The sequence below is a fragment of the Danio rerio genome, chromosome 22, assembly GCF_052040795.2.
Source record: "Danio rerio strain M-AB ecotype USA chromosome 22, GRCz13ab, whole genome shotgun sequence".
Classification (NCBI taxonomy): Eukaryota; Metazoa; Chordata; class Actinopteri; order Cypriniformes; family Danionidae; genus Danio; species Danio rerio.
Genome location: NC_141042.1, coordinates 24,835,061 through 24,846,082, shown reverse-complemented (window position 1 = coordinate 24,846,082; position 11,022 = coordinate 24,835,061). Strand labels below are relative to the sequence as shown.

Here is an 11,022-nt window from a genome sequence, read left to right as displayed (position 1 = left end):
GTTCCTGAAAGCAAAGAAGATCCAAATGCTCCAGGATTGGCCAGCTCAGTCACCAGACAGGAACATTACTGAGCATGTCTGGGGTAAGATGGAGGAGGCACTGAAGATGAATCCAACAAGTCTTGATGAATTCTGTGAGTCCTGCAAGAACGCTTTCTTTACCATTCCAGGCGACTTTATTACTTTGTTATTCAAGTCATTGCAGAGATGGACGCAGTCCTCCAAGCTTATGGAATAAACAGTATATATATATATATATATATATATATATATATATATATATATATATATATATATATATATATATATAAATTTTTTTTCCCACTGCACCATGATTTGATATTCTATGTACATTATTTCTGTTAAGTGCCAAGACTTTTGTCTAAGCAAAGTCAGACGTCACTGTCCTAATTAAATAATTTTAAAAAAATCGAAGGCATGATCACGTTTTAATTTAAGAAAACAAGCATAATCTAGTGGCCTTTGCCTTTCATTTCAGCCTCTTCTGATAACAAATGATCAACCAGAAGTGAAGTTATTATTTGTTGTTCTTAAAACTTGGATAAACGACTTTATAAAGGTAGTGTACATGGACAAATGACAAATTATGAAAAAGTCAGAATTGCGAAGTACATTCACAACTGAAATTAGTAGTGCTGACATGTTTCCATGTCTAAAAATGACCACGCAAAGAAATTACCCGCTACTGTCCCTCAGTGAGAATTTCTCTTCTTCAATCTCATTGCAGTGCTATAGGCTTTCAGCAGTGTTGGGGCATTCATCATACTCGTGTACTCGCTATATTTCTGGAAACACGTCTCTGGGTCCAAGCTTTCGGCGACCCACTCCATCATACTGGACATCAGAGTTCTTTTCCCAGGTTCACTTTTCACACGTTTAGAGCAGCACAGGTTTTCAATACTGATCAGTCACAGCCTCTTTCCTGTTCATTCATCACTCGCCCCCAGTTATTTTTCTTTTCCCCCCTGTCTTGGTTTCTCTCTCTGGTAAATCAGTGGGACAAAGTGTTGTGGATGAAGTGTGCTAATCTTTCTCTGTGATTGCAGCGGAATGAAAGCTGCTTCTGTTTGTTATATTCTCTCGCCCTTGGCCCCGACTTTGATTCCTATTAATTGAGGGAGATAAATGCTTAACAACAGATGAGGATTTAACGGATTGCGATGCACTGGAATTGCACATTGCCGAGCGAATTGACTTCTGTCTAGCAAGAAAGTAATTCTTAACAGACGGCTTTAGGGTCTAAAGCAATGAGGTCCTGGAAATCTCCTGATACTCGGAACAATTTGCACTTTTTTTAGTGGTGCTTTTTCACATTTAGGTGTGGATTTATATATTGTCCGTGTGACTCACAAATGGTCTGTCTGAGTTATTTAAAGACATACATTTGTTTCAGTTCATAAAATTAGAAAGATATAGACTTAATCACGTCCTGTTTTTAGTGCTTATATTTATAAAATACAGAAGTGACATGAAGGCTCAAGTCAATTCTTCCATCTTTATTATAGAGGAAAAAAAATCCACATCTTATCTTCAAAACAGTCATATTTCCCCCTCAAGTCAAAGTCTGTTTTAAACAAATTTCCTAACGCAGGCCTGACTCGTTTGTGCCGCAACAATTGTTATATTGTGAATCTCGAGTGCTTTGTATGAAGGGAACATCGAAATATGGTTACCTGTAATTGATGCGTAAACTGTGCATCTAGCACTTAACGTCATCACTCGAATGTGTGGTTAATTAAAATTAGACTGACAAATGAGTAATGAAAATGATAAATAAACCCTTCAAATGTAGCCAGCGTCAATTTAATTGGATTACTCTCGGCTAATGTGTTGTGAAGCCCCCCCACTAATTATATATTTTGACCCAGAGCAACACTATCTACTTTATCATTAACGCATTAGTCTTCTGTTCCGTCTGGGGACTGATTCTGGGATTTTTCAAGTCTCATTTGAATTTAATGAGTACATAACGGTGATTTGAATGTTGATATTGCTCCATAATGTTTGGAAATTTGCATAGATTATGCAAATTATGACAACAGAGACATTTTTAATTTCGGAAATGATGGGAGCAACTTTCTGTAGAAGTCAATTTGAAGTCAATTATTACCAATAATGCCCATTTCATTAGATTCACAACCTTGCACCAGTACCACGCCGAGACATTTTCCAGAGAGCATCGACTAACTTATGTTTAGTACTTGCTATTTGCGAAGTCTTTAAAACCAATTTCATGTTAAAATGATTCCTAAATATGCATTGGCGCCCGTTCAAACAATCAGTCGAGTGACACTGGAACAGAACACACCTCAGACAAAATGCTTGAGAAATACATTTAATAAATACTTTTAACTTGCCCTCATCAAGGACAGACCTGTATATTTAATCAATGTAAAGCTTTGAAAAATATTATTTTAATCATATCTGACATCTATGATGCATTTAAATTCCATATATTATCTTTTACATATACCGCTTTTTAATTTGGTTCGGTTACTGTAAACCATTTGCAGGTTTTAGGTAGATAGAAAAATCAACACCGTCTCACAATGTCAGGGGCGGACATCTCTGAGAATCAAAGAAATGCGTCACAGTACAGATACACCACCATATGTCATTTCCAATCTTTCCTCCTCCCCCCATTGTTTTTTTTTTTTACACAGAAACAGTGAGGATCTCATTAATATTGGCCCTTAATAATAATAATCATTACATCACCCAAGCAATAGCTTGAAGAAGATGTTAATGTCTTTCTAAATTGGCACCTGAAAGTGGCAGCTTTGCCGTAGTTTTGTTCGTGTTGTGCATCCCAGACATTGCACGCATCACTGTCTCTCACTTTCTTTTATAAAGACAAGTTTACAATACATTACATATCTCTCTGAAATTGAAAAAATAATTTGAATCGACAATACCAAAAAACACTGTGCTGTTCCCTACCTCATAAACTGCTGTATTTTGCACATGCTGTGTGGTAACACTACTGCACCCCTGAGCCCTGGCTAATCACCGTAGACCTTCCCACTGCAGTTTCCTATGGCGCGGACGCCCGCTCCTATCCTTGGCCATGTTAAGGCAAGGATTGTGCTTGTTGCTTTGCAAGTGATTCCAGTATTTCATGAGTTCGTTGGGCTGGAACTGGTGAGAGGTGATCAGGTGACTGTATTTGCAGCTGGAGTAAGACACTCTCCAGTGGTTGAAGAGAAACTCGTTTGGTGGTGGCACTGGGTCGATGCGCAGCTTCGCCAGGCAGATTCCTACATACACATCCTCCAGGTGAAGGCGGCGGATACTCAATGAGGCATTGTAGATTTTCGCTGCCATGTCCCCCGAGAACACATAACCTGTCCCGGAGCAAAAGATAGGGTATCTCTCACTGGAATACAGCTCTGGTGGCATGTACCACTTACTGTCCTTGTTGCGGTTGGGAGCGTAGCCTCTCATTAGGTAGCCTGTGAAGTAATTCTGTCGAGGTGCCGTGTTTGGCTTTAGCAGCTTTTGGATAAGATATTCGGTGTTGACAAACATGTCGCTGTCCGTCTTCATGACATAACGAGCGTGAGGGCAATAGCGAGCAACCCAGCTCATGCCCATTAGCGTCTTAATAGTAAGGTTGTAATAGGTGTCCAAGAAGTCCTGCTGGATGATGTCATGGTGCTGTAAGCTCTCCTCATCAACAGAGCTCTGAGGATATGCGTTAGGTATCCTTCCCAGCAGAAAGAGCCGCACGAAGCCATAACCCATGGCCACGCTCTCGTTGCCCCAGGTCTGTCTGATGGCGTTCCTCGCCTCCAACTGCCTTGGCTCGGCAGCAATTAGCAGAACCAGGAAGGGACTGCTTTCGTTGCATTTGTAGGGCTCATTGAGCAGCCAGTGATAAGGCTGGGCTGCCAGACGCCCTCCCACTCCCATTTCCCTGTGCAAGCTCTTTGTGTTGCCGATGGTGTTCGAGTTGTTGCTGCTCGGCGAGATCTCCAATCCAACAATCCCTCGGGCTGTGATCTCAGCCTGGTGAGAACTGAAATTGAAGTTAACAGATGGTTTGGGGAGCACATAAGTATTGTCTTTCCAGAGGCTTCTCAGTGTGCTTTGGTTTCCCTTTGCACGCTCCTTGTGGGGACGCAAACCCCGCATGGTGTACACCAAGGGGTTGTCTCGCAACCAACTCCGGCCCTGCAGCAAATCCTGATGGCAGTAGATGAGAAAGAGGGCGAAGAGGGAGGCCAGCGAGAGAAGGCCTGCTACATGTGTGCGGAAGAGTGACCGCTTGACATTCCAGGTCATCTTGATGGGGCAGCAGTGTCGCCGACGCCACTGCATGATGTAGAGTGGGGCTGCTTAGCAAAGCGCGGCGGTCACAACCAATCACATCAAACATGTGTTGCAAACAGCCTGAGGGTTATTTAAGCTGGCAGATGGGTGTGTTCAGGGCCACAGGGGCACCTACAAGGGGGATGACAAACTGTTCATGAGAGTTGCAGGAATGCGGTTTTCTGACCCTCCCCAGTGACAGACGCTCATGCTTTGGGCAGTTCCCTTCTGAAGGACGACTGCTTCCTCAGCCTGATGTCTCTGTGATCTAAGAATGAGAAGAGGAAAGCTGCTGTTAGTATTGGGTGCTTGTGCAGTGCAGCGTATGGTATGAGCAGTACACGTTTATAAACGTATGAACGATGGCAAATGGCATCACCTGCAAATTCATAACCAACCTTCTCGCTATGTCACTAATGTCTCTCCTACATCTACAGTGCATGGCAACATGGTGGGGGAGATTGCTAACGGGGGACTCTGCATATCATAAGCTAACCTTTACTTCCCTGCACGGGAGTTTAAATTGCAGGTTTGCACAACATGGCATTCAGTGAGAACACTGCTGCCTCTGAGGCCTTCTAAGCCACCTCCCCACCCAGATGCACTCTAACAGGCAGAGAGGGGAAGCATCCGTCAAAATGAATTTTCAGGCTCCAGCAAGCAGTGTTGCAGGATCCGCAGCCAGAAGCAGCGAGTGATAACAGCCCTCACCCCTTATTCACCCTCCACCTTAAACTTATCAACACTGCACCAGAGGGAAAGGCCTCCCTGCCAGCAATTTCCTCTCTTAACCATTGCTTTCTCACACTGGGGGTTATTAGATTCTAGAACTTCCTCCCAGTAACGGTGGTCTAAAAATAGAAAGTGAATTATTACAAAGGTAGAGCTGGGGTCTTGTTTTTGAAAGTCATGTTTTTTTGTTCGAGCTCACTTTGATAGGATCTGATGAAGGAGTGCTTTTAAATGTTCTCTGACGATAATAAAAAAAATTCAGTCATGAATACGGCACAGATTGGGGTCCCATTTTAAGGTCTTTTTTTGGATGAGAAATTACCTATTATCAAATTTATGCCCACTAAAATATCATATTACATACTGTAGGTAAATGAAAAACGCTAATAAAAAATGTACATTACACACACACACAAACTAGGACTGTGCAATGTGACTGACTATCTATCTATCTATCTAACTATCTATCTATCTATCTATCTATCTATCTATCTATCTATCTATCTATCTATCTATCTATCTATCTATCTATCTATCTATCTATCTATCTATCTATCTATCTATATCTATAATATATAGACAAAATAAAAAGCCTATCGTTTCACATAAAGCTCTATACTTTAATTTGCGGTGTCCCAAAAATACATTGTTAGGGTAATTATTTTTCATAATTTACATGAGCGCAATATTACATGCTTTTACAGGCTGCAGACAGAAAGATGAATAACATAAACATGAAATGCAAGCTTGAAAGTACAATGTTTACACTTTATTAAGCAATATTTTTAATTATTCACATTGGACCGGCAGAGATGGCAAAAGTATACACATGCTTTACTCAAAATGTACAACTACTCTTGTTTAAAATGACTCTTTTGTAAAGTAGTATGACCTCAAAATGTACTTGAGTAAAAGGTATCCATCACTAAAACCAGTTTTAGCTTTATGATGCTAGCTAGACTGATAAATGCACACACTAATACACATTTAAACAAAAGAACTTACATTTCTAAATTTGATGTAAAAAAAAAAAAAAAGTTGCCAGTATTCAGCAGAAAAGTAGCTAACCAACGTCACTCTGAAATATTGCCCAACACGTATTATCTGTAAGGGTTGGGTGACGTCGAACAATTTGGCATCTTACGATGTCCAATGTAAAACATCACGATGGACTATGGCATCGTCATCATAGGCGGCGGTGAAATAATTATTTATGAATATTTAATTAATTCATAACAAATTAATTATTGGTAGCCTATCGTTTTAACTACCTGACCCCCATGGCCTTTGTTTTACCCATAACCAAATCATAAATAAAGATATGTAACACACAAATTACCACCTGTCAATCACTTTTTCCGCAGGACTCTGGCATGAATAGGCAGAGTGATCTGTGTCGTTATAATGGCGTTGACAAACTTGGTTGATAAAAAAGGTGCACAAAAAAATCCAACCAACAGTATCTGAAGTTTTAGCTAAAATTACTAAGTACAAAAGTGAAAGCGAAAGATTTAAGCAGTGTACTGATGCTGTGACATGTTATCTGATAGATTACACTGACTTTCAGGGCTGGAGCTTAGACGAGCACATGACAGTGTCTGTGTGTGGTCACGTGATGTGCTTGTGGATGAAGGGCTGTTCAGAAATGGTAGATGAAACGCCAGTGCTCTCATTCATTCATTCATTCATTTTCTTGTCGACTTAGTCCCTTTATTAATCCGGGGTCGCCACAGCGGAATGAACCGCCAACTTATCCAGCAACTTTTTACACAGCGGATGCCCATCCAGCCGCAACCCATCTCTGGGAAACATCCACACACACACTCATACAATAAGGACAATTTAGCCTACCCAATTCACCTGTACCACATGTCTTTGGACTGTGGGGGAAACTGGAGCACCCGGAGGAAACCCACGCGAACGCAGGGAGAACATGCAAACTCCACACAGAAACGCCAACTGAGCCGAGGCTCAAACCAGCGACCTTCTTGATGTGAGGCAACAGCACTACCTACAGCACCACTGCTTCGCCACTGTTTTTGTTCTAAAATGGCATTTTAAAACTAAGCTCTATTAGTGTAAACGGGGCCTGAGTGTATATTTTTTTGCGAGTGGGTTTGCGAAGGGGGCAGACAAAAATCACAACATCCAACATGTAGTTTTGCAGCTGACATTCAGATTAATAGGCTCTATAAAATTATTCTGTTGGTCTAAATTTTTTTAAATAAATATCGGAAATTTAGTCCAATACGTATATATATATATATATATATATATATATATATATATATATATATATAGACATATATATAGACATATATATATATATATATATATATATATATATATATATATATATATATATATATATATATATAGACATATATATAGACATATATATATATATATATAGACATATATATATATATATATATATATATATATATATATATATAGACATATATATATATATATACATATATATATATATATATATATATATATATATATATATATATATATATATATATATACATATACATATATATATATATATATATATATATATATATATACACACACACACATTTTTTTTTTTTTTTTGCTAAAATAAATGCGTAACGTATCTGCAATCTTTTTTTTTTTATTTGGCTAAAAGCTAGTTTATTTTTTTAACAGCTACGTTCATACATATCCTGTGATTTCAGTGTTTGTTTTTGATCCTTTGCATTATATTTTTATTCAGAAATCATTAAATATTTGATAGAAACTCATCAGAAATAAAGCTCAGTGCATAAAATTTCAACCCAGGGACACACTGAGATCTAAGAAATATGTACCGGGCTACGTCTTGCAGTTTTTGTGAAGGCCTCTGTGTACATTTCTGACTATCTCAAATACATTATAGGGCATGTTTTCTCATATATGTGCCATTCTCATAAATCCACCAGATGCCACCGTGTACATTTCTACAAGTCTTAACGTCCTTCTCACGTATGTCTCAGACTGACCAAACCACCCCTTCCTCAAACACAACCAAATTCAAAAGTAGTTTTCAAAAACAAACTAAAAGAGAAAATGCATTGTGGCCATGTGCGTCTACCACGATGTCACACATCATTTTTTTGGGTTTTGTTCTACGTGGTTTCTGAAACTGTCCTTTGCCGTTCATGGTGAACTACTGAGCAAACCAGTCACGCCAGAAAAGCCATAACTACAGAGGCAAGTACCACCTCGTAGTATTTGTTTTATACACAAAATAGAGCCATATGTACCCGCAAGCACACATTTTTCTGTTCTCAAAAATGTATCTCTGGGAACATTTTCCCAATGAGTTTGTTTTAAAGTATTGTAACTGTACAAATGGCAAAAAAGCAAGGCATTGTTAAAGGTTCCTTTCTCTGATCTTTACAGTGGAAGCTTGTACAATAGGCTACACCATGGTCGGAAGTAAACAAAAGAATCTAAACATTTAAATGCCAGATTTGAATAGGAATTTCTCATTTATATGTGACCCGATCAACCAAAACACATCTTATTACTTGGTTGGTATAAACAAGACATCAGCCATGTTTATGTCACTGTCTCCTGTCTCATTCAAGTTAGTCATCCATGTCTCTCTCATGGTAAGGTTAATAAACTAGCCTGCATTGTGTGCAAGGTTAAAATTACACAATGACAAGAAATAATATAGATTGCACAACCAAAATGTAAGTAAAAAGCTTGGTTTAAGTATTTAAAAAGTAGAATGCAAAGATATGTGTGTAAAAATGTAATGAGGAAAAGTTTAGAAAAAAAAATTGTTAAGTATTGACACCTGAAAAATCTACTTATATACAGTAACAAAGTATTTGTACTCCTTGACTTCCCATCTCTGTGGACCTGTAATCATTCGTTTTTGATAAGCATTTGATGTTTTATTAATATTTACTTTATATTTCTTTTTTTGATTAAACAATTGCCCTGAATTTCTAAAACAGAGAAATATGATTACATATGAAAGCATACATTTCTAAGCATATATATACAAGTAGTAGTATTTTACATTTTGTTAATGTATATAAACTAATTAATTGAATTTACAACAATCATGAAGTATAAAGTGATGAGAGTTTTCAGATTGCCCAGCCATTTATTTATGACTAAATATTATATATTCTGATATTCGAATACTAAAAATAGCTATTCTCTTCAGCATTTCCTATATGGTTTTTCCTTTTCCAACTTCAGATTATTTTGTACATGCCCTTTAAAAATAATATATATATATAACTCTATTAATATAGACAATACAGTACATATGGTGCATAGAAACAAGTTGAAAATAAAGTGCATGATCACCTAACATCTTTACGAACAGAAATATAAATCGTTTAAATTGTAATGAGGTGTTACAGCCTCATAAGATAAAAAAAAAATACAACTTACAAAATTTTAACTAAATTTGAGATTTCTTGTTCTTTGGATCTTTCCTCTAGATTAAAATGTCATTTATCATTTCCCCCTAACATATTTAATGGGGTGTACTAATGTTTGCACAGTGATCTTAAGTTCTTTTGTTAGATTAGTTTCAGTTTTAGCTTTGGTACAGACCAATCTTATGTGTACACAAGTATACTGTATAGCATCCTAAGGAAAGAGTTCATTTAAAAGGGAGATCTCTCATTTATCCTTGGCACTATAAATTGTTACTTTTTAAAAATGCTCACGCACAATTTTTATCTTAATCTAAACTAAATATGACAGTTAATTTTGGCTTGATAAGATTTTTAATTGTAAAAGCTAATAGTTAATAAGCTGACACCAAGAATGCTTACATCAAATGAAAGAAATCTAGTAAAAATATTAATATTTTGATATTCATTTACTACTTAAAAGTAAATTTCATATTTATATGTTTTATAATTCATTCTTTTGAGTCATTCATTTTAGCAGTCATTACTTTAATATGACTTTATATCATATCAGAGTATGATATAGGTATATAATCATACTAATCATAAGTATTACGATGTTGTTTTGTGTTTTTGGAGTATGTTGTTGTATTTTGCACTGTCTGGAGCCAGCATTTAAGCTTTTCATTAATAGTACACATGCTGCTGATGATGTGACAATACAAGTGATTTGGTTTGATTTTGATCCTCAGGGTCACACAATCCTTCAATATTACATAGAAATGCTTAATTTATTATTGTTGTGGTGCTTAATGTTTCAGCGATGTGTGTGTGTGTGCACGTGTACAAGCGAAAACAAAAAAAAGAAAAAGCACAACTTAGAGATGCCTTAACTGTTGATACAAATTGAAATGCTTTTTCATTTATTGCAAAAGTTAAATAAGGTTTTACTCTGATTCTAACAGAGTAGGTCTTTAAAAAACAGGTCTTTAAAAAACAGTAACATGGTTGCAAAAATAAACAACCCTCATATTACATTTAAATCACATCTCAATTAACATTTACCGTGAGTGACCTTCACCATTCTTGATTGTCTCCTTTCACTGACATATTACTAAAAATCAATTCCAGGCTCCGTTTCATTCCATGAGCTCCGATTCTACCTTCCTCCTAAATGTTTGTCTCGGTGGATTGTTCCCTGTTTTGTTGCAACAGCTGGATCAGAGGATGATAACCTTTTCAACCAAATGTGCTCATCCAGCGTGGGCAATTACAGTAAGATAGAAAGAGGCTAAGCCTGGCTTTACTTTAAAGGTTAACACACTTCAGAACAGAGCGAATGAAATGCTCCAAAGGTTTTCTTTGTCATCCATTTGATATCCTGTAATGAGAGCCTCACTAGAGAACGCCATGTGCTGCACTCACTTGGTGCTAGGTGTTTTTGTCAAGCTCACATATGCAAGAAATCAGAGATGTAAAGGTTGAGAGGAATTCCTAAAATCGGCTGCATTCATTTCAGTTTGAGCTACAGCAGTTTTCATTTCATACAGTTACGTAAATTAGA

General features: G+C 37.3%; 1 protein-coding gene across 2 annotated transcripts in view; it reads right to left on the bottom strand.

Annotated features, from left to right (window-relative positions):
- Positions 1–432: 432 nt before the first annotated feature.
- Positions 433–11,022, bottom strand: part of b3galt2 (beta-1,3-galactosyltransferase 2) — a 32,978-nt gene continuing 22,388 nt past the window's right edge. Inside the window, 1 exon segment of one of the 2 annotated variants that reach the window (NM_207101.2) lies at positions 433–4,600. In NM_207101.2, the coding sequence (NP_996984.2) occupies positions 3,028–4,341 (1,314 nt within the window). In that variant the 5' untranslated portion in view covers positions 4,342–4,600 and the 3' untranslated portion in view covers positions 433–3,027. 2 annotated transcript variants of the gene reach the window in all.